Below are 25,555 nucleotides of genomic sequence, written 5' to 3'. Positions count from 1 at the left end.
ATGTCCTAAAGATATCAATGAGATCCATCTCATCTAATGTATCATTCAAGACTTGTGTTTCCATATTAAATTTCTGTTTTCATGATCTGGCCATTGGTGTGAGTGGGGTGTTAAAGTCTCCTACTATTATTGTGTTACTGTCAGTTTCTCATTTTATGTCTGTTAGTGTTTGTCTTATGTATTGAGGTGCTCCTGTGTTGGGTACATAGATATTTACAATTGGTATGTCTTCCTCTTGGACTGATTCCTTGATCATTATGAAGTGTCCTTCCTTATCTCTTGTAATCTTCTTTATGTTAAGGTCTATTTTGTCTGATATGAGGATTGCTACTTCAGCTTTTTTTTGCTTCCTGTTTGCATCGAATATATTTTTCCATTCTCTCACTTTCAGTCTATATTGAGGTCTAAGGTGGGTTTCTTGTAGACAGCATATATATGGGTCTTGTTTTTGTATCCATTTAGCCAGTCTGTGTCTTTTGGTTGGAGCTTTTAATCCATTTCCATTTAAAGTAATTGTTGGTATATATGTTCCTATTGCCATTTTCTAATTGTTTGGGGTTGATTTTGTAGATCTTTTTTCTTCTGTTGTATTTCTTGACTATCAGTTCAGTTCAGTTTGCTCACTCAGTCATGTCCACCTCTTTGTGACCCCATGAACCACAGCACGCCAGGCCTCCCTGTCACTCACCAACTCCGGAGTCTACCCAGCCCCATGTCCATTTAGTCGGTGATGTCATCCAACTATCTCATCCTCTGTCATCCCCTTCTCCTCCTGCCCTCAATCTTTCTCAGCATCAGGGTCTTTTCAAATGAGTCAGCTCTTTGCATCAGGTAGCCAAAGTATTGAAGTTTCAGCTTCAACATCAGTCCTTTCAATGAACACCCAGGACAGATCTCCTTTAGGATGGACTGGTTGCATCGCCTTGCAGTCCAAGGGACTCTCAAGAGTCTTCTCCAACACCACAGTTCAAAAGCATCAATACTTCAGCGCTCAGCTTTTTTTATAGTCCAACTCTCACATCCATACATGACTACTGGAAAAACCATAGCCTTGACTAGATGGACCTTTGTTGCCAAAGTAATGTCTCTGCTTTTTAATATGCTGTCTAGGTTGGTCATAACTTTCCTTCCAAGGAGTAAGCGTCTTTTAATTTCATGGCTGCAATCACCATCTGCAGTGATTTTAGAGCCCCCAAATATAAAGTCAGCCACTGTTTCCACTGTTTCCCCATCTATTTGCCATGAAATGATGGGACCGGATGCCATGATCTTATTTTTCTGAATGTTGAGCTTTAAGCCATCTTTTTCACTCTCTTCTTTCACTTTCATCAAGAGGCTCTTTAGTTCTTCACTTTCTGCCATCAGGGTGGTGTCATCTGCATATCTGAGGTTATTGATATTTCTCCCGGCAATCTTGATTCCACCTTGTGCTTCCTCCAGCCCAGCATTTCTCATGATGTTCTCTGCATATAAGTTAAATATGCAGGGTGGCAATATACAGCCTTGACGTACTCCTTTTCCTATTTGGAACCAGTCTGTTGTTCCATGTCCAGTTCTAAATGTTGCTTCCTGACCTGCATACAGATTTCTCAAGAAGCAGGTCCTTTGGTCTGGTATTCCCATCTCTTTCAGAATTTTCCACAGTTTATTGTGATCCACACAGTCAAAGGCTTTGACATAGTCAATAAAGCAGAAATCGACGTTTTTCTGAAACTCTTTTGCTTTTTCGATGTTCCAGTAGATGTTGGCATTTTGATCTCTGGTTCCTCTGCCTTTTCTAAAATCAGCTTGCTTTTTTGATGATCCAGCGGTGTAGGCAATTTGATCTCTGTTTCCTCTGCCTTTTCTAAAACCAGCTTGAACATCTGGAAGTTCATGGTTCATGTGTTGCTGAATACAAGTCCATGTAACATTTAGTGTAAAGCTGGTTTGGTGATACTGAATTCTTTTAATGCTTGTCTGAAAAGCTTTTTACCTCTTAATAAATTTTGAATGAGATCCATGCTGGGTACAGTGATCTTGGTTGTAGCTTTTTCCCTTACAGTACTTTAAATATATCCTGCCATTCCCTTCTAGGCTGCAGAGTTTCTGCTGAAAGATCAGCTGTTAAGCGTATAGAGTGTCCCTTGTATATTACTTGTTGCTTCTCCCTCGCTGCTTTTAATATTCTTTCTTTGTGTTTAGTCTTTGTTACTTTGATTTGTATGTGTCCTGGCGTGTTTCTCCTTGGGTTTATCCTGTATGGGACTGTTTGTGCCTCTTGGACTTGATTGGCTATTTCCTTTTCAATGCTGGAGAAATTTTCAACTGTAATCTCTTCAAAAATTTTCTAATACCCTTTCTTTTTCTATTGTTCTTCTGGGACCCCTATAATTGGAACATTGGTACATTTGATGTGGTCCCAGAGGTCTCCGAGAGTGTCCTCAGCTCTTTTCATTCTTTTTACTTTATTGTGGTCTTCAGAAGTTATTTCCACCATTTTATCTTCTGGCTACCTCACTGATTCGTTCTTCTGCTCCAGATATTCTGCTTTTGATTCCTTCTAGAGTATTTTTAATTTCAGTAATTGTGTTGTTTGTCTCTGTATGCTTATTCTTTAATTCTTCTAGGTCTTTGTTAACTGATTCTTGCATTTTCTCCATTTTGTTTTCAAGGTTTTTGATCATCTTTACTATCATTATTCTGAATTCTTTTTCAGGTTATTTTCTTATTTCCTCTTCACTGATTTGGACTTCTGTGTTTCTTGCTTGTTCCTTCATTTGTGCAGTATTTCTCTGCCTTTTCATTTTTTTCTTTAAGTTATTGCATTTGAGGTCTCCTTTTCACAAGCTTCAAGGAAAGTTGTATTCTTTCCTTGAATAAGGTTGAATTCTTTCTTCTTTTTGGTTTCTGCATTCCTAAGTTTGGTCCAGTGGTTTGTGTGAGCTTCATATAGGGTGAGATTTGTGCTGAGTTTTTGTTTGGTTGTCTGTTTTTCCTCTGATGGGCAAGGCTGAGTGAGGTGGTACTCCTATCTGCTGATGATTGGGTGTGTATTTTTGTTTTGTTTGTTGTTTAGGTGAGGCATCCTGCACGGGGTGCTACTGGTGGTTGGGTGATGCTGGGTCTTGTATTCAAGTGGTTTTCTTTGTGTGAGTTCTCACTGTTGGATACTCCCTAGGGTTATTTCTCTGGTAGTCTAGGGTTTTGGATTCAGTGTTCCCACTCCAAATGCTTTGGGTTTGATCTCTGTTCGGGAATGAAGATTCCACAAGTTTTTTGTTATGGTATTAAGGGAGAGAAAAACAAATATCCAAAAACAAGAAACCAAAGATGAACCCCAGACCAATGGCATTTACAAAATCAGGCAAATAATAATTAAAATAATGCAATATACACATATACATATACACCCATGAACAATATGAAAACCATCCAACAAAAATCAAGTACAGTTGATTGATCCACTGAACAAAGGAAATCAAAAGTTATATTTACCAGTTAAGAACAAAACTAACTTAAGCACAAACTAGAAAACAAAACTAAAGCAAGGTGCCAAGTGGGGAGTAAAGGAATAAAAACAAAAGTAGCAAATATGTTGAGGGGAAAGGAAATAAAAAAAAGAAAGAAAGAATGGATATGCAAAGTTAAATAGAGGTAGATGAAGATTTATATACATTAAAGATTAACTGCAAGGAGAAAAGAACAATAGGAAAGGCAAATGAAGGAATAAATGTAGAAAAATATAATAGGTTTAAAAAAATTAAAATTAGAGAAAAGAGAAAACACTTCAGTATTCTTGCCTGGAGAATCCCATGGACAGAGGAGCCTGGTGGGCTACAGTCAGTAGTGTTGCAAAGAGTCGAACACAATTGAAACAACTGAGCAAGCACACATGTACCATAGTGATGTGGGATGTGAACAGTAGGGGGAACTGGGTGTGGAGTATTTGGGAACTCTTTCCAACTGTCTTGTAAGTATAAAACTATTCTACATAAAGTGTTTATTTATAGTAATATTTTTAAAGAATGGAAAGAGAGGAATTGGAGACAATTTGTATAAGACAACTCTTCCCGGAAATTTTGTTACAAAGGTAGGTAAGGAAATGAGGTCATAACTGGCGGTGGAAGTCGATTAATTAAAAAAAAAAATTGTAATAGCAGAAGTAACAGCATGTTATTTATGGTGAGAATAATACAATAGAAAGCAAAAAGTTGATGATGTATGAGAAAGGGGGAAATCTCCGGAATACTATACTTGAGTAGTAGAGAGAGTTTAGAATCCCATGCACAATTAAAGGAATTGGTTTTACGTAGTATGAAGTTCACCTCTGATAACAGATGAGAATCACAGTATGTGGATGCAGATGGTGGTGATTATGTATATGTTATGATGGAATTTTCCAAGTGCTCAGTTTTCCCACTGAAAGAAAAGTCTTCAGCTAAAAGTGGATTTCTAGTACAAATGTTGGGTTTAAGGTATTTATGAAGAAGAGAAGGCATCTCTGGGCACTGGAAAAGAGATTACTTCATGAACAGTTATGTGGTTATTTCATAGCATTATGTGCACACTTTGGCTAGTGGATATGAAGTAAGGTGAGGCTAGCCAGCCTAGTTATATATTCTATTCAGCCATATAAGCCATATTTAGCAGAATCTGTATATAATAAGCAGTAAGTCCATATCAGTAATAAAGTTCCCATGAATTTGGTATATACTTGATACTTTATTATTTGTATTGTTGTTGTTATTCAGTTGCTAAGTCTTACCTGACTCTTTGCAACCCCATGCACTACAGCATGCCCGCTCCTCCGTCCTCTACTATCTCCTGGAGTTTGCTCAAGTTCATGTCCATTGAGTCAGTGATACTCTCTAACCATCTCATCCTCTGCCACTCCCTTCTCCTTTTTATTTTTTGAATTTATTTTCTCTTCTCCTTTTGCCTTCGAAGAATGAGTTGGTTCTTCACATTAGGCGGCCAGTGTATTGGAGCATCAGCTTCAGCAACAGTTCTTCCAGTGAATTTTCAGGATTGATTTCCTTAATGATTGACTGGTTTGATATCTTTGTTCCCAATTTAGAATCAGCCCATTGTTCCATGTTCCGTTGTAACTGTTGCTTGTTGACCTGAATATAGATTTTGCCAGAGGCAAGTAAGGTGGTCTGGTATTCCCATCTCTTGAAGAATTTTCCAGTTTGTTGTGATCTATACAGTCAAAGGCTTTAGTGTAGTCAGTGAAGCAGAAGTAGATGCTTTCTGGATATGGAGATACCATATTATCCTGCAATCCCACTCGTGGGCTTATATCTAGAGAAAACCATACTTTGAAAAGATACATGGACCCCCTTCTCTTGTTCATAGCAGCACTATATACAATTGCCCAGACATGGGAACAACCTAAATGTATCTATCAACAGATCAATGGATAATGAAGATGTGGTATATTTGTACAAAATATTACTCAGCCAAGAAAAGAAATAATACCATTTGTAGCCACAATGATGGACCTAGTGATTATCATACTAAACGAAATAAGTTAGAGAAAGACAAATATCAGTCAGTCACTTCAGTCAGTTCAGTCGCTCAGTCGTGTCCGACTCTTTGCGACCCCATGAATTGCAGCACACCAGGCCTCCCTGTCCATCACCAACTCCCAGAGTTTACCCAAACCCATGTCCATCGAGTCGGTGATGCCATCCAGCCATCTCATCCTCTGTCGTCCCCTTCTCCTCCTGCCCCTAATCCTTCCCCAGCATTAGGGTCTTTTCCAATGAGTCAACACTTCTCATGAGGTGGCCAAAGTATTGGAGTTTCAGCTTCAACATCAGTCCATCCAGTGAACACCCAGGACTGATCTCCTTTAGGATGGACTGGTTGGATCTCCTTGCAGTCCAAGGGACTCTCAAGAGTCTTCTCCAACACCACAGTTCAAAAGCATCAATTCTTCGGTGCTCAGCTTTCTTCACCATCCAACTCTCACATCCATACATGACCACTGAAGAAACCATAGCCTTGACTAGACAAATATTATATATCACTTATGCATGAAATCTGAAAAGTGATACAAATGAACTTATTTTCAAAATTGAAACAAATTCCAGACTTAGAAGCTTATGGTTACCAGAGGGGAATGGTGAGCAGAGGGTATCAACTAGGAGGTTGGAATTAACATGCATACACTACTATATGTGATATATGTGATCAACAGACACCTACTGTATAGCCCAATGAACTTTACTCAATGCTGTGTAATAACTTATATGAGAAAAGAATCTGACAAATATTATAAATATATGTGTGTGTATGACAATCACTTTGCTGTACACTTGAAACTAACACAATGTTGTAAATCAGCTGCATTTCAATTAAAAAAATTTTGAGGTAAGTTCTAAAATAAGGTTTTTTTTTCTAAGCCTTTTCTCTTTTACTACAGAAATTTAAAAACAATGTTGTAAACAGAAAGGAAATAAACCATGAGTTTATTAATCTCAGGATATCAGAGAATTAATTAAATTTGAAAGAAGGTGTAAAATGAATCAAAGGATATTCTTTCTGTGTTAAAAATGTACTGATAGGCTTCAAATATAAATTAGACTTAAAATTATTTATTTATCACATATGGTAGCAATATACCTTCAGTTAAGTCTCTACTCAAATATTATTTCCTTAAGGAGATTTCCTTGACCACCTATTCTCAGAATAGCTCAGGTCTACCATCCCCATATACCTCCTTACCCTTCTTTCTATTAATAATATTCCCAGTGCTTATTACCACCTGTTGTTGTTGCTGTCATTCAGTTCCTAAGTCATGTCCCACTCTTTGCAACCCCATGGACTGCAGCTTGCTGGTTTCTCTGTCCTCTGGTATCTCCTAGAGTTTGCTCAAATTCATGCCCATTGAATTAATGATGCTATCTAACCATTTCATCCTTTGCCACTCTGTTCTACTTTTGCATTCAATCTTTTGAAGCATTAGGGTCTTTTCCAGTGAATCAACTCTTCACATCAGATGGCCAGAGTTTTGGAGCTTCAGCTTCAGCATCAGTTCTTCCAAATGAATATTCAGGGTTGATTTCCATTAGGCTTGATTTGATCCCCTTGCAGTCCAGGGGACTCTCAAGAGTCCTCTCCAGCACTACAATTGGAAAACATCATTTCTTTAGCACTGATCCTTCTTTATGATCCTGCTCTCACATCCATACATGACTGCTGAAAAGACCATGGCTTTGACTGTATGGGCCTTTGTTGGCAGTAATATCTCTGCTTTTTAATACACTTTCTAGGTTTGTCATAGCTTTCCTTTCAAAGAGCAAGTGTCTTAATTTCATGACTACAGTCACCATCTGCAGTGATTTTGGAGCCCAAGAAAATAAAATCTGTCACTGGTTCTACTTTTTCTTGTATGTGCCATAAAGTGATGTTAGTTTTTGTATGTTAATTTTCAAACCAACTTTTTCATTCTCCTCTTTTACCCTCATCAAGAGGCTCTTTAGTTCTTCACTTTCTGCCACTGAAATGGTATCATCTGCATATCTGAGGTTGTCGATATTTCTCCTGGCAGTCTTGATTGCAGCTTTTGATTCTAGCTCAGCATTTCACATGTTGTACTCTGCAAATAAGTTAAATAATCAGGGTGACAATTTATAGCCTGATCGTACTCCTTTCACAATTTTGACCCAATCCATTGTTTCATGTCTGGCTCTGTTACTTCTTCACTCATATATAGGTTTCTCAGGAGACAGATAAGGTGATCTAGTACTCTCATCTCTTGAAGAACTTTCAACAGTTTGTTGTTATCCACACAGTCAAGGGCTTTAGCATAGTCAGTGAAGCAGAAGTAGATGTTTTCCTGGAACTACTTGGCTTTCTCCAAGATCTAATGAATGTTGCAATTTGATTTCTCTTTCCTCTGCTTCTTCAAAACCCAGCTTATACATCTGAATGTTCTTAGTTTATGTACTGCTGAAGCCTAGCTTGAAGGATTTTCAACATGACCTTGCTAGCATGTGAGATGAGCACAGTTGTAGTTGGGACATACTTTGGCATTGCTCTTCTTTGGGGTTGGAATGAAAACTGACTCTTTCCAGCCCTGTGGCCACTGCTGAGTTTTCCAAATTTGCTGGCATATCGAGTACAGCACTTTAACAGCATCATCTATTAAGATTTTTAAATAGCTCAGCTGTGATTACGTCACCTCTAGCTTCCTCGTAGTAATGCTTCCTAAGGCCGACTTGACTTCACACTACAGGATGTCTGACTCCAGAAGAATGATCACACCATCCTGATTATCTGAAATTCTTCTGTGTTTTCCTGCCACCTCTTCTTAATCTTTTCTGCTTCTGTTAGGTCCTTATCAACTTGGTCCTTTATCATGCTCATTCTTGCCTAAAATGTTCCCTTGATCTCTTCAGTGTTTTTGAGGAGATGTCTAGTCTTTGCCCTTCTATTGTTTTCCTCTGTTTCTTTGCATTGTTCATTTAAGGAGGTCTTCTTATCTCTCCTTGCTGTTGTCTGGAACTCTGCATTCAGTTGGATGTATCTTTCTCTTTCTCCTTTGCATTTCTCTTCTCTTCTTTCTTCAGCTATTTGTAAAGCCTCCTTGGACAACCACTTTGATTTCTTTCATTTCTTTTTCTTTGGGGTAGTTTTGATCACAGTGTTACAAACCTCCTTCCGTTGTTCTTCACACACTCTGTCTACCCAATCTAATCCCTTGAATCTATTTGTCACCTCCACTGAATATAACATAAGAAATTTGATTTAGGTCATAACTGAATGTCCTGGTGATTTTCCCTACTTTGTTCAATTTAAGCCTGAATTTTGCAATGAAGAGCTCATCATATTAGCAACAGTCAGCTACAAGTCTTATTTTTGCTGACTGTATAGAGCTTCTCCATCTTTGGCCTCAAAGAACATAATCAGTCTGATTTCAGTATTGACCATCTAATGATGTCCATGGAGCTTTCCAGGTGGCTCTAGTGGTAAAGAACCCCTCCTGCCAATGTAGGAGATGCAGGTTTGACCACTGGGTTGGGAAGATCCCTTGGAGGAGGGCATGGCAACAAAGTCCAATCTTCTTACCTGCAGAATTCCATGGACAGAGGAGCCCGACAGGCTACAGCCCATAGGGTCACAAAGAGTCTTACAATGATTGAAGCAACTGAGCAGCAGAGCAGTCGTAATGTCCACGTGTAAGGTCATCTCTTGAGTTGCTGGAAAAGGGTATTTGGTATGACCAGTGTGTTCTCTTGTCTGAACTCTGTTAGCCTTTGCTCTGCTTCATTTCGTATCCTAGATCAAGCTTGCCCGTGGTTCCAGGTATCTCTTGATTTCCTACTTTTGTATTCCAATCCCCAATTATGAAAAGGACATCATTTTGGTATTAGTTCTAGAAAGTAGGTCCTCATAGAACTGGTCAACTTCAGCTTCTTTGACATCAGTGGTTGGGACATAGACTTGGTTTGCTGTGATGTTGAATGGTTTGCCTTGGAAATGAATCGAGATCTTTCTTTCTTTCAGGTTCCATGCAAGTACTGCATTTTGTACTCTTTTTGTGGACTATGAGGGCTACTCTACTTCTTCTATGGGATTCTTGCCCATAGTAGTAGATAAAATGAATTAAGTTTGCCCATTCCTGTCCATTTTAGTTCACTCATTCCCAAGATGTTCAAGCTTGCCATCTCCTGCTTGACCACATCCAATTTGCCTTGGTTCTTGGGCTTAACATTCCAGGTTCCTATGCAATATTGTTCTTTGCAATATTGAACTTACTTTCACCATCATGTACAACCATAGGTGCTCATTGTTTCCACTTTGTCCCAGCTGCTGCATTCTTTCTGGAGCTATTAGTTACTGCCCTCTGCTCTTCCCCAGTAGCATATTGGACACCTTTCTACTTGGAGGGCTCATCTTCCAGTGTCCTATCTTTTTGCCTTTTCATACTGTTCATGGGGTTTTCCAAGCAAGAATACTGAATTTGGTTGCCATTTCCTCTTCTAGTGGACCACAATTTGTTGTAACTCTTCACTATGACCCATCCATCTTGGGTGGCCCTGTACTGCATGGCTCATAGCTTCACTGAGTTATGCAAGCCTCTTTGCCATGACAAGGCTGTGATCCATGAAGGTTTTACAATGAATGAAAGGATACTCTGCTTCTTTATGAAGAATGTAATGATAGAAAGGCTTAAAATATAAATTAGACATAAAAGAATTTATTACACATGAAAGTGAAGTCGCTCAGTCGGGTCCGACTCTTTGCGACCCCATGGACTGTAGCCCACCACCCTCCTCCATCCATGGAATTTTCTAGGCAAGAGTACTGGAGTGGGTTGCCATTTCCTTCTCCAGGGGATCTTCCCGACCTGGGGATCGAACCCAGGTCTCCCGCACTGCGGGCAGACACTTTGCCATCTGAGCCACCAGGGATGACACATTATTTATTCCTTCTCAAATATTATTTCCTTAAAGAGGTCTCTTGACCACCCTATCTCTGAGTAGCTTAGGTGGATTAATACCATCCCCTTGTACCTCCTTTTTCTCTCTTCTATTTCCAGTGCTTACTACCACCTGCTCTCATACTATGTGTTTAAATGTTTATGTGTTTATTATAATCTCCATGAAACCAAGGACTTTGTCTTGTGTATAATTATGTACAACCCTATCCCAGTTCCTGGGCATATAGGAATTGTTAAGTAATGAAAGAGAGAAGAATGGGAAAAAAAAAAAAGAAAGTAGGTAGGTAGGTTTTCAGCGTAAAGTTAAAGAAATTTAGAGGGGCTGGTAGTTATACTGTATTGAACACATATTTTTATGGTTATAATCATGCCCCAGGGGACCTGAATAAATGATCAATGCTTTGCATTCTCCTTTTCTTTTTAATATAGTTTAGATTGATGACCATGTGGTTCTCTCCTATGTTATCTCCCACATACCATTTGTCTCCATCCCCTATTGTTAACAGCAATGATGTTGCTAATATTATGTTAAAACATTATATACAGAAATTTTTCAAATATAAGTTTTGTATTAGGCCTTTGAATTCGAAACCAGTAATTCCAAGTATTTTAATGGTTTAGGTATTTACCATAGAGATGGTATAAAATGGGTAGCTGACACAGCTTTTTATACCCTTGCTGAGGTGAAATGGAGATAAAATTCCTTGAAGTCTTAGGGATAGCTTATATTTGTGAATGAGAAACAAGACTGTTATTTAGTTTTTAATCTTTTCTGTCAGTAGTTAAGAGGCATTGGTGGGTGAAGAGAGTCATTTTCTTGGCTTGGATTAGTCCATTTGGAGCTTCAGTATACTAAATTATCTGTTTTGGGGGACAAGGTAATATAATATATCCTAAAATATAAGTAGATGTGTATACTTCAGAAGTAACTTATAATCAGGAATGCAAACCTCTTCTTGGAATTTAAGGCTTAGTTTTGAACTGTTGGAAGATTGTGAAGACATTTTCTTTCCTAGAGTTTGTCAGGAATGTGAATACCTATCTGTGATCATAATTCGGCCTCTGCTGTGGTGTTTGGAGCAAGGTTGAAGAAGTGACTCCTACAGTCTATTCTGTGCCTTATTTATTAGATTCTCTCTGATTTTAGGAAGGAGAGACCACCACCCCCGCCCCCCGAAAATTTCCTGTTTCCTAATGGTTTTTCGTCAAAGTAACTTGTGTCATTTAGTTGTGAGAGGTATTTATTTACTTTTTGGTGTTTTTTTTTTTTTTTTTGTACAGTTTTCATAGAACTCCACTTTATATGAGATGTAACCAGTATCTTAAATACATTGTTAGTTCCATGTTCTTGAAACAATAGGACAGTTTAGATTGCTGCAGTGATATATTTTTAAAAGAGAGTGGGTAGTATGGGTTAAAAATATCAAAGGAGCTCAAACTCTGATGGAAGTTGATATAAGAAATTGCTTCATTTCACCCTTAAGTTCAAAATAACTCCCAAAGCATCTGGCTTCACATTTGTAAATGCCCTTTTAAGGATTTTGGTTAGCTGTCATTCAGGAGTAGAGATCACTTAGACCTCATTAACAGACAAATATTCCCTTTGAAAATGACATGGTATCTACTGTAATCCTAGAGTGTTTTAATAGTCTCTTCTATGCTCAGCAATGAAACATTTCAAAAGTGACTGACAGCCAATTGATGTAATTCATGGTGATCTTTTGTGTTGACAGATCTTTAAAAAGTCATGGGAAATTACTACTGTACCCAGTGAAGCCGCCTCCTTTTTTTTTTAAACTGCCAATATCCTGCAAAACATGACAATTTTCTCTTTGACTGCCACTGTTTTTTATTTCTATAACATGACACGATTCCTCCTTATTATTAGGATTTCTTTTGATAGATAAAATGTGTTCCCTATTGGTAATGCTCATTTTAAAATAGAAAATTTTTGGTTCCCCAAATTAACTCTCTTACTTTTCTAGCTTCCACATCAAGACAACCTTTCCAGTAGCCACATTCCCACTCATGAAGAAGAATGATTTAATGTATAAAATTTAAATTTTTAAGGTGATTTTAGTTCTTCTCTGAAGAAGAAACACATTGAAAGGAAGAGGGTGAAAAATCACTTATTTTTGTGGTTGTTTTTCCCTAAAGCACTCAAGTTAAAAAGCTGATGTTTTGGGTAATCTTATAGGTGACCATTTTTTTCCGAAATTCAAAGTGTCCAAATTCAAACTATCAAATGGATGGAAAGGACCTAGGTGTGTGCTAAGTTGCTTCACTCGTGTCTGATTCTTTGAGACCCCATGGACTGTAGCCCACCAAGCTTCTCTGTCCTTGTGGATTCTCCAGGCAAGAATACTGGAGTGGGTTGTCATGCCATACTCCAGGGTATCTTCCTGACACAAGGATTGAACCCATGTCTCTTATGTCTCCTGCATTGGCAGTCGTGTTCTTTACCACTACCCCCACCTGGGAAGCCCAACCCTGGGATCGAACCCAGTTCTCCCACATTGCAGATAGATTCTTTACTATCTGAGCCACCAGGGAAGCCCAGAAAGAGCCTAATGATTAATATGAATTTGTCTGATGAATTGTGGGAAATAGTGCAAAGACTTAGTCCCATTGTTGCCCTAACTTATCTTTCTTGGAACTGGGTCTTTTATCTTTGCCATTATGTTTCAAAAGTAGCTGATTTGGGCTGATCCTTAGGGGTTAAAAGTTACCTTTTTCCTTACTTGAATCTATTACTAAAGCATTATCATTATGAGTTGACATGTATTTTTGGAGAATGAATTGTGTATTTGGTCCTGTGCTGTGTGCTATTTGAGGAGGTTGTTGTTGTTCAGTCACTAAGTCATGTCTGACTCTTTGAGACTGCTTGAACTGCAACACACCAGGCTTCCTGTCCTTCACTATCTCCTGGAGTTTGCTCAAATTTGGGTCCATTGAATCAGTGATGCTTTCTAACCATCTCACTCTTTGCTGCCCCCTTCTCTTCTGCCTTCAAGCTTTACCAGCAGCAGGGTCTTTTCCAATGAGCAGGTTTTTCAATCAGGTGGCTATAGTATTGGAGCTTCATCATCAGCCCTTCCAGTGAATATTCAGCATTGATTTCCTTTAGGACTGATTGGTTTGATCTCCTTGCTTTCCAAAGGACGCTCAAGAATCCTCTCCAGCACCACAATTTGAAAGCATCAATTCTTCAGCCTTCTTTATGGTCCAACTCTCACATCCATATATGACTACTGGAAAACCATAGCTTTGACTATATGGACCTTTGTCAGCAAAGTGATGTCTCTGCTTTTGAATACACTGTCTAGGTTTATCATCAGTTTCCTTCCAAGGAACAAGCGTCTTTTGATTTCATGACTGCAATCACTGTCCGCTGTGATTTTGGTGCCCAAGAAAATAAAATCTGTCACTATTTCCACTTTTCCCCCTTCTATTTGCCATGAAGTGATGGGATGGGATGCCATGATCTTAGTTCTTTGAATGTTGAGTTTTAAACCAGCTTTTTCACTCTCCTCTTTTACTTTCATCAAGAGGCTCTTTAGTTCCTCTTCACTTTCTGCCATTAGAGTGTTATCATTGGCATATCTGAGGTTATTGATATTTCTCTCAGCAATCTTGATTCTCAGCTTATTGATATTTCTCTCAGCTTGTGTTTCATCCAGCTCGGCATTTCTCATGATGTACTCTGCACATAAGTTAAATAAGCAAGGTGACAATACACAGCCTCGACGTACTCCTTTCCCAGTTTTGAACCAGTCTGTTGTTCTGTGTCTGGTTCTAACTGTTGTTTCTCGACCTGCATATAAGTTTCTCAGGAGACAGGTAAGGTGGTCTGGTACTCACATCTCTTTAAGAATTTTCCACAATTTGTTGTAATCCACACAGTCAAAGGCTTTAGTCTAATATTTCTGATTATGATCCTATTAATAATTTCATTTTATATTCCACAGCATAATACAGTCACTTTTACTGAAGTACAATTCCATCTTTTAAACATTGTTTTGTAATATCATTTGATTTTAAAAATGTGTAGTACCTCCCTTCAAGTTCATTCATAACCTTAAACACCAAAACTCCCCTGCCTACCACAACCCCATCCCTAGACATATTCTTGTGAAAATGAAAAGTTAAAGATGTAGAAAAGAAAGGTAAAAAAGGGTTCCATTTTACTTTCTCTTTATGTTTCTTTTTGGCTCAGGAATGTGAATAGTTTTTTATAGTTGAAATACATAGTAGATATCAGTCATTAAAAATTTTAACTTAATTTTTTACATAAGGTAGAATCAAAGTGTGGAGATGTATAGTTGATATCAGCCCCTGAATCTGATAGTTCAGCCTAATATACATAAAAATGTAGTACTCCAGGGCTGCCATCTTAAGCTTATGCTAAAAGGCACTGTCTAAAATCATTAAGATGCGATCATAATTTGAAGGTTGATGACTTGGATTTGAATCCCAGTTTAATTTCATTTTTTGTTTCTCTTAGTGTAGAATGGAAGTAATAATTAAGCCCACTTAACTTACTTCTTCAGGTTGCTAGGAGGGTAATGTAAGAAAATGAACTGGGAAGTGGTTTAGAAAGTTTAATTCTATAGACAACAGTTTTCTTTGTCATCCTGCTCTTGAAGAAATTTACAGATGGCTTTTTATCTTACCAGTAGTGCCTTCTTTAAGGATCTCTTCTGTAAGAAAAGGAAAATAGTATTAACAAAAGAATATTTAGTCTTCATAATAAGTGTGAGTTATAAATTATTATTAATATTTTACAGGTAAATAAATAGGCTTAGAGAAGTCAAGAAATTGTCAGTATGAATAATTTGTAAGTAGTTGCTCCCTGGTTTCTCTGACTCGTGTGCTCATGTTTTTTTCTTTCATAGAAACTGATGTAGTTTGTTTGTATATTGCAACGATTCCAAAATTCCTATGTTCATTGTGCCTTATTTTGAAACTTACTGTCATTTACTGTCTTGTTCTTTTAATGGCAGTTTATTTCATTAATTTGGCAATTATTTATTTCCAGGTTGTATGCTAAATACTATCAGTTTTTTTATCTTAGCCTAGTCTTTATTTTGAACCAAAGATATAAGTTTAAAACAGTGACATTTACTCCTGTAGTAGGGGGAATGCTAGATTCTTTGGCAAGTCAGGGAAGTCTTCATAGAGGAAGTGATACCTAATCCTGTGCTTTCACATTAATATTTATAGAATACAGATGGCCTCTGCCATTATGCCTTTTGTTTTTCTTGTACCGCAGATTCATAATGAGCCATGCATCCAAGGTTAAATAGTCAAATGACCCTTACATGTTCTTGTTATTTTCTAGCTTGTCCAGATTATTATCAATACAACACACTTGGAGAAATCCTGTAAGTACTTGGAAGAATTTATCACCAATATCACTAATGTCCTTCCAGAGACAGTCCACACTACCAAGCTGTATGGCACCACGACTTTTAAGGTGAGAAAGCCCTGCAATACTATAGAAGTGCTTCTGGTGTGCTGGGGCATTATACCTAACCTTGCTTTGTTTCTTCCCTAAGTCATACATGGTCTTGAGAATAAGTCCTTATTATTTCCTTAGGAAAACAAATACCAGTGCTTATTTTGGGGTGTTTAAACTAAAAAGGGTCTATAGCTGTATTCACTGAATCTTCCTTATATTTCATACATAAAAATGACTGCTTTCCTCTATTGACTGCCTGGCATTCAAGAAGTCTTAAGTTTGGTCTAGAAAATGGTGGCTATAGCTGAAATCAACAGCAATTAAAATTTAAATTTAGCCATCTTCTCTTCTCTGTGTCCTATTTCTAGTCTTTTTCTTTTTTTTTTTTTTAACTTACTGGAACATGTATGTTTTAGGATTCTGTTGTTATTTTTATTATTTGGTGATTTCAGTTTTGGAGCAAATATGTTTTGAAATCCAAAAGTTAATATGAATAAGATATGAAGTTATAGAGTTGAGGTTTTGTTCTCTTTGTCTGTTTATTGGTACCTTCCCTTGAGAATAGATTTAAGAGTACAAATCAAATTTGATTCATGTTGCTTATTATATTTTATGAGATATAAAAATTGTTGGTATGATCTATTTTTTTTCTGGTCTAAGAAAAAAGATATGAAAGAACCTGTCCAAAGCAATCGTAAGAGAGAACAAAGCTAGAAGCGTTACACGATCTGATTTCAAATGTATTATAAAGCTATAGTAATCAGAACGGTATGGTATTGACATAAAAACAGAGATATAGATCAATGGAACAGATTGCAGAGCCCAGAAATAAACATGCATATATGGTCAATTAATTTATGACAAAACAGCCAAGAATGTACAATGAGGAAAGGATGGTCTTTTCAATAAAAGTAAATCAAAACCACAATGTGATAATGCATCACACATGTTAGAATAGCTATCAGTAAAAATACAAAAGATGGTACATACTGGCGAGGATATAGAGTAAAGGGAACACTTGTGCACTGTTGTTGGGAATGTACATTGGTATAGCCACTATGGAAAACAGTATGGAGGTTCCTCAATAAATTACAAATAGAGCTTGTAATTACTTGAGGAACCATATGATCTGGCAATTCTGCTTCTGGGTGTGTATGCAAACAAATTGGAAAATTGTATTTCACAGTTATATATAGTTCCATGTTTATCACAGGATTAATCACAATAGCCATGATATGGAAACAGTCTTCAGATAAGAAGATAAGGAAATGTTTTATATATATACATATATATATATATATATGTATATATATATATACATACATACACACACACACATTCTCCATTCTCCATATATGTATTGATATCTATATGTGTATGTGTATATATGTGTATATATGTATATCTATATGTGTATATATATGAATATTATTCAGTTATGAAAAATAAGGACATCCTACCATTTGTGATAATGTAGATGGACCTAGAGGGCATTATGCTAAGGAAAATAAGCCACACTGAGAAGGACAATTACTGCCTTTATATGTAGAATATTTTTAAAAAATTAGTAGAAAAGTGGTTGCCAGGTACTAGAAGAGTGGGTTAGGCAATAGAGAGAAGTTGATAAGGAGGAACAGACTTTCAGCTTTAAGAGGAAAAAGAGCTAAGGATCTAATGTAAAGCATGGTTTCTGTAGTTGATAGTACTGTATTGTATAATAGTTGCTAAGAAAATAGAACTTAAATGTTCTTACAGAAAAAAAGGTAATATGTGAGGTGAAGTGAAGTGGCTCAGTCGTGTCTGACTCTTCACGACCCCATGGACTGTAGCCTATCAGGCTCCTCCGTCCATGGGATTTTCTAGGCAAGAGTACTGGAGTGGGTTGCCATGTCCTTCTCCAGGGATCTTCCCTACCCAGGGATCGAACCCCAGTCTCCCGCATTGTAGGTAGACGCTTTTACCGTCTGAGCCACCAGGGAAGCCTATGTGAGGTGATGAATGTGCTAAATAACTAGATGATGGGAAAGAAATCCTCTCACAATATGTATACATATTAGATCACCACAATGTATAGTTTTAAATATCTTACGATTTTGTTTTCAGTGAAGCTGAAAAAAAGGAAAAAATGGAATGTGTAACAACTGATGTATTCTTTCTCTATGTTTATCATTACATTGACTGCTAGATGAGTTGCACATTTATGAGGTGACCTTGGATTGTTTCAAATTATCTATAAAATTACTTACAATAGAATTCATTTTACATAATTTATATTTGTAGCTTGTAAACTTTCAATAATGTCTCATTGTATTAATATTGATTCTCTTTTAGTGAGGGATAGATTTATTTTATAAAGAGGCTCCAAGTATTAATATGAAAATATGACAAGAGATTTAAGAGTTTCAGGATGACTTTCCTTAGGTAATTTAATAGGAATTATAAGTATTCTTAAATATTATCATTATTATGGAACATGGGTAATAATTTTATCAAAAAGTGCTTCTACATGATTTCTACGTGTGGAATCCAAAATTTCTCCATGAAAGAAAATGAGGTAGGGACTTACAGTTGAGTGTTGAATAGAAAATAGGAGAGGGAATGTGATGTGCATTTATAGTTGTTTACCCTATGTATGTAATATAATTACATACATATGTATGTACAAATATGTAATATGTACTACTATTCTTCCTCTAATCCATTTCAATTTTCTTATTTCAAGGGCTTTTCAAATTTTGGTTAGAAATCCTCCCAGAGGATGACTTGTGTATTTTGTTGTTGTTCCAGCATTAAAATTGCTGAGGGAAAATTAAAGGCAGACAGGAAGGCATAGAGGTTGAGCAGCCAGTTAAATACTTAGTAAAGGAGAAGTTCTGGAGACCACTAAAGGTCATGTTGACAGTGCTTATTGGAAACACTGATTGCTTAAAACACATTGAAAGTTTATTTTTACCAGGACTGTTTCAAAGCAGCTAACCCAGAACTCAGTATAAACATGGCAATTATAAGAGCTTCATATTGTGTATTTTCCTAAGCTACTGTTTCCAGAAAACTTCCCCTTGCAGATGGAAACCTTAATGCTGAAAATGGGGCAAAAATAATCAGAAGGTCTTCAAGGTATTTTCTTGCAGAGTTCCTTCTTGTTTTTACCATATGTGACCTAATCAAGCTGATATTCTTAGCTTTCCTTGTTTATAAGAATTCCCTCACTCAACTTACAAAATAAAATGAAGGTATTTTACATCACAAATATTGCCTGTGTACCTACTATTAAATAAGGTAGATTTTTGGATAGAAGAACAGAAAATACTTAGTCCTTTAGTTTAGAGTTTATAATCTATAGGGAAGACAGTCACTGTAAATTCTGTAAAAAATTGTGCAAAAAAAGAATGCTAGAATAATGCAATAAATACATTAAACTTCTCCCTTATTGTAAAAGTTTTTATAAAGCATCTGTTACATACCAGGCAATAAACCAGTCTCCTGGCTTTACATAGCTTATATTCTAGTGGTGATAGATGACACACAAACAAAAAATTTAATATAATGTCAGGTAGTGTTAAGAACTAGAAAGAAAAAGAAATGATCTGAATGAAATCAGAAATTGAATCACGTGGATTTCTGATAGATAAGCATTCTAGTCAGAGCTAGGGCTTCCTAGGTGGCTCTAGTGGTAAAGAACCCACCTGGCAACAATGCAGGAGATGTAGGAGACGTGGGTTGGGGAGATCCCCTGGAGGAGGGCATGGCAACCCACTCCAGTATTCTTGTCTGGAGTATCCCATGGACAGAGGAGCCTGACAGGCTGCAGTCCATAGGATCTCAAAGAGTCAGACAAGACTGAAGTGACTTAGCATGCACTCATCATGCATGCACATCAGAAGTTACTGTATAGTAGAAGGTATTGTGTATTCAAGGTGATCAGTATGCAAAGGGGTCAGTCTGACAATGCTGTATGTATCATTTGTGGTAGGAATGGTAATAGACAAGATTGTTAAGAATCATATGATTGCTGGATTTTAGGCCACAGTAAGTATTTTTTATTTTATTTGAAATCAAATGTGAGGCCATAGAAGACTGGAAATGGTGGTGATAACCTGATTTTATAATGGGTAACACTGGTTGCAATGTGGAAAATATATGATAGGTCAGTAAGAGTGGAAGAAGGAGCCCAAATTGAAGGTCATTACAGTAGTCTAGGTAAGAGAGACTGGTCATTTGGACTATAGTGGCAGGGATAGAAGTGTAAAGAAATATTTTTGAAGGTAGAGATGGCAAGTTTTACTGCTAAATTGGGTATGAGGTTATAAGAGAAAGCATGGAGTCAAAAATTATTGCAAGATATTTAAACTAAGCAAACTAGATGAGTAGTGATGCTATTACCTAAGATAGGGAACAGCGAGAAAATAATAGGTTTGGGGAGTGGGAGTAGAATCAAGATTTCCATTTTTAATATATTATGTTTGAAGTATTTAGTAGTCATTTATCATACAGATATTACATTGACAGGATAAAGTCATAGTTGTACATAAAACTTGAAAGCTCATATATATATAAAGATGGTATTTAACACCATGGAGCTGGCTTTTTGCTGGGAATTGAGTACAGATAGAGAAAAGCTGAAGAATAGGGAAGCCTGCTGTCCACGGGGTCGCAAAGAGTAAGACTCTTGCTAAGTCAGACTTAGCAACTGAATAGCAACAACCAAAGAAAAGGTATGAGGTTTGAGCTCTAAAGAAAATCAACTTTGACAGGTCCAGAAGAGGTGAGTGTACTTATCCCAGCTATGAAAACTTCAAGGAGGACTTACCAGAAAAGGCTCAGTAGGAGATGTCCAACAGGAGTATCTTTGGACCTGCAGAAGGTATCCAGAGAAAGGATGAGGAAGGAATAAGGGACATTTTTAGGTGAGGCAACTTCATGTACAAAGATGAAATAATGAAATAAAATTGTACATGTTCCATGTCAAATAAGGGTAACAATGACTTATAGAAGTAGGTAAATATCAATTTGTGAAGCACTGTGCTTTATAATGATAGATAATTTGGATTTCATCCTAATAAAGTCTTTGAGAGACTTTAAGCAAGTGTATGTCACAATTTAAAAAATAATTGTTTATTTTGCTTAATTAGAAGGAAGGAAAAGGGCACTTCCCTGGTGGTTCAATTGTTAGAAGTCCTCCTTGCAGAGCAGGGGATGCAAATTCAATCCCTGGTTGGGGAACTAGGGTCCCCTATGCCTCGGAGCAACTAAGCTAACTCCGTGCACCACAACTAGGACCTGAGTCAGCCAAATAAATAAATAAATGTTAAAAAAAAAAAAAAGGAAGGAAGGAAAGAAAGAGATAGGAAGGAAGGATTGAAAAAAGGATGAAGAGCAGAAAGGAAAGAAAAGAAAGAAAAAGGAAGGAATAAATAAATCACAATTACTTGAAATTCATAATCAGAAGAAATGAAATATATCCCCAGAATATGTTGTATAACTCTATGCTAATAAATTTGAAGATCTATTAGAAAATGTGTGATTAATAAATGATACAAGAAAATACAGAATATTGGCATAACTATGAAAGAAATGAAAATATTGTTAAGTATTTCTTGAAAGCAGGAAGGAATCACATGATTTTATAAGTGAATTCATTTATGCTTTCATGAAACAGATAACTTCTATATAATTTAAAATACTCTGGACTATAGAGAAAAAAGGAAAATATCTCAGTTAATTTTTGTGAAGTCAACTTAACAATGATTCAAAAACTAGAGAAGCCACAAAAAGCCCTGAACAATTAAAGACAAATATTATGTGAAAATCATAAATTATAAAATATCAAACAAAATCTGGAAGTGCATAGAAAATAGAGATAAACTAAGGTTACTAATGCAATGATGATAAGTACTAGAAAATTGTATAAAATTATTCACTACTCTAATAGGTCAACTGAGAAAAAAAGGCATGAGTATTTAAAAAGGTATTTATTAATAATAACACAGATTTTATTCTCTTGGGCTCCAGAATCACTGCAGATGGTGACTGAAGCCATGAAATTAAAAGGCTCTTGCTCCTTAGAAGGAAAGTTATTACAAATCTAGACAGCATATTAAAAAGCTGAGGCATCACTTTGCCGACAAAGATCCATATAGTCATAGCTTTGGTTTTTCCAGCAGTCATATACAGATGTGAGAGTTGGATCATAAGGAAGGCTTAGCACCAAAGATTGATCCTTTCAAATTACGGTGCCAAAGAAGACTTTTGAGAGTCCCTTGGATTCAAGGAGATCAAACCTGTCAATCCTAAAAGAAATTAACTCTGAATATTTGTTGGATGGACTGATGCTGAAGCTGAAGCTCCAGAACTTTGGCTGCCTGATGTGAAAAGCCAACTCATTGGAAAAGACTTGATGCTAAGAAAGATTGAAGGCTAGAGGAGAAGGGGCGACAGAGGATGAGATGGTTGGATCGCAATACCGACTCAGTGGACTTGAATTTGACCAAACACTGAAACATAGTGGAGGACACAGGAACCTGGCACACCGCAGTCCATGTGGTTGCCAAGAGTCAGACATGACTTAGCAACTGAACAACAACAGCAGCATATATAAGACCACATCTCTTCCTGGTAAAATCTCTTAGTAGACCCCTCTATCAGCAATTGACAGATAGATTATTAGCAGAAAATTAGTAAGGCTGTAGTTTAACTGAATGGTGCTATCAATCAGCTGGATCAAATTGACATTTTTAGAATATTTCATCTAATAACAGCAAAATACATATTCTTCTCAAAACTCATAAAAACGTTCACCAACACAGATTATGTTCTGGGCGTTAAAACACATCTTAAAATTTTTAAAGAATAAAACTCATATGAAACTTGCTCTCAGACCAAATGGTATTAAACCCTAGAAATAAATAATAGAAAGATAGCTAGAACATCCCTAGATATTGGAGATGAACCTACATACTTCAGAACATATGGGTCCAAAAAAAATTTTTTTAGGAGAGATTAAGAAGGACTTCAAACTATATTGTATGACCTGCATGGACTGTAGCCCAACAGATTCCTCTGTCCAAGAAATTCTCCAGGCAGGAATACTAGAGTGGGTAGCCATTCCCCTTCTCCAGGGGATCTTCCCAACCCAGCGATCGAAACCCAGGTCTCCTACATTGCAGGTGGACTCTTTACCATCTGAGCCACCAGGGAAGCCCCAAATAAAGTGTAACTTATTAAAGTTTGTGGCATCAGTGAAAGCACTGCTAATAGGGAAATTTACAGCATTAATCACATAAATCAGAAAATAAGAAATTTCAAAATCAATAATCTAAGCTTCTGCTTTAGGAAACTAGGGAAGGAAGAACTAATTAAATCCAAAATAGCCAGAAGAAAAGAAAGTTAGACTAGAAATCATTGAAAACAGAAAGGCAAAGGAGAAAATCAATTAAATCAAATACAGATTTTTAGAAACATCAATAAAATTGATAAACTTTGAGTTAGGCTGCCAAATAATAAAAGAGAGAAGACACACATTATTAATATCATAAATAAAAAAGGAGCCATCACTAGTGATTCAGTGGATTAAAAGATTAACAAGGGCATATTATGAACAACTCTGTACCCACAAATTGACAGTCTACATAAACTGAACAAATTATTTCAAAGACACAATTTACCAAAACTCAAAAAATGATACTCTAAGTACCCTTTTATCTATTGAAGAAATTGAATCAATAATTAATGGCTTTTCAAAATAGAAAGCAGTAGGCCCAGTTGAAGTTATAGAAAACACAAATAAATGAAAAGATATTCCATGTTCATTGATTGGAAGAATTAATATCATTATCAATAAAAAGTCCAAACTACCCAAAGTGATCTGCAGATTCAGTGCAATCTCTATCAAAATGATTATTTTTAATAGTATGATATTTTTATAGAAACTTAAAAAATCAATATTAAAATCTGTGTGAAGGTGCAACAAACTCTGGAAATTCAAAACAATCATGAGGAAGAACAAAGCTGGAAGAATCACACTTCATGATTTCAAATTATATTATAAAGCTATTGTAATCTAAACAATATGGTATTGGTATAAAAGCAGACATATTTATCAGTGAAGCAGATTGGAGATCCCGTACATATATGGTCGAGTGATTTATGACAAAAGGGCCAAGAATATACAATGAGGAAAAGATAGTGTCTTCAATAAGTGGTTTTGGTAAAACTGGATAGCCATATGCAAAAAGAATGAAACTGGATCTGTCTCTTATATCGTAGACACAGACTGAATCAAAATGGATTATAAACTTGAATGTAAGACTGAATCCATAACACTCCTAGAAGAAAACTTAATGTGTAACTTTTCTGACATTGATCTAGGAAGTGATTTTTTGGAATTGACAACAAAAGGAAAGTCAATAAAATAAAAAATAAACAAGTGGGACTGCATCAAACTAAAAGCTTTCCGTATGAACTTATTTACAAATCAGGAACTAGAGTCACAGACATTGAAAACAAACTTGTGATACCAAAGGGGAAAGGGGATGGGGGAGCTATAAGTTAGGAGTTTGGGATTAGTAGATACAACCAATATATAAAATAGATAAATAACAAGGTCCTACTGCATAGCACAGGAAACTATATTCAGTATCTTGGAATAAACCATATGGAAAGGATTATATGTGTATGTGTGTGTGTGTGTGTGTGTGTGTGTGTGTGTAAACACACACACACATATTTGGCTGAATCACTTTACATAAAAAACTAACATAACACTGTAAATCAACTTTCTTTTTATTAAAAAAAAAAAACGTAGATGACAAATGCTGCCAAGGATTTGGAGAAGAGGGAACCCTTGTATACTGTTGGTGGGAATGTAAACTGATACAGCCACTGTGGAAAACAATATGGAAGTTTCTCAAAAAATTAAAAACAGAGCTACTGTATGATCCAGCAAGTCTACTTCTTGGTGTCTTTTCAGAGGAATCAAAATCATTATCTTGAAGAGTTATATATACTCTTAAGTTCATTATAACATTAATTAAAACAGTCAAGATTGGAAACAACCTAAGTGTCTAATGGATGAATGGCTAAATCACACACACACACACCCCATACACACAGTGGAATATTATTCAGCTATAAAATAGAAGGAAGTACTGATCATTTGCAAAAACATGGATGAACCTGGAAGGTATTATGCTAAGTGAAATAAATCATATAGGGAAGGACAAAAACTTTATGGTATCTTTTATATGTAGAATCTGAAAATAAGCTGAACTCGTAGAAATAGAGAATAGAAAAATTATTGCCAGGATGATAAAAGAATATAAACTTTCAATTATAAGATGAATACTTTGAGCACCTAGTATATAACAATGTGACTGTAGTTGATTGCACTGTATTGTAGTAATGGTAATTGCTAAGAGAATAGGGGCTTCCCAGATGGTGCTAGTGGTAAAGAACTCCCCTGCCAGTGCAAGAGTCATGAGTCAAGAGTTAGATCCCGGGGTGGGGAATATCCCCTGGAGGAGGGCATGGCAATACACCCCAGTATTCTTTGCCTGGAGAATCCCATGGACAGAGGAGCCTGGTGGGCTATGGTCCATAGGGTCACCAAGAGTCAGACATGACTCAAGTGACTTAGAATGCACACATGCTATGAGAGCAGA

General features: G+C 36.6%; 1 protein-coding gene across 10 annotated transcripts in view; it reads left to right on the top strand.

Moving 5' to 3' along the window:
* EXOC6B (exocyst complex component 6B) overlaps positions 1-25,555 on the top strand; it is a 760,794-nt gene that overhangs the window by 490,303 nt on the left and 244,936 nt on the right. For 8 of the 10 annotated variants that reach the window (XM_081482978.1, XM_081482980.1, XM_081482979.1 and 5 more), the window contains one exon: positions 15,777-15,911. The exons of the other annotated variants lie outside the window; for them this stretch is intronic. In XM_081482978.1, the coding sequence (XP_081339104.1) occupies positions 15,777-15,911 (135 nt within the window). The remainder of the gene's footprint in view (positions 1-15,776; positions 15,912-25,555) is intronic. 10 annotated transcript variants of the gene reach the window in all.

The sequence above is a fragment of the Giraffa tippelskirchi genome, chromosome 4 (genome assembly GCF_054371585.1).
Source record: "Giraffa tippelskirchi isolate mGirTip1 chromosome 4, T2T-mGirTip1v1.2.pri, whole genome shotgun sequence".
NCBI classification, from domain to species: Eukaryota; Metazoa; Chordata; class Mammalia; order Artiodactyla; family Giraffidae; genus Giraffa; species Giraffa tippelskirchi.
Note: the sequence above shows the minus strand (reverse complement) of the source record. Positions and strands in the feature narration are given on the sequence as shown.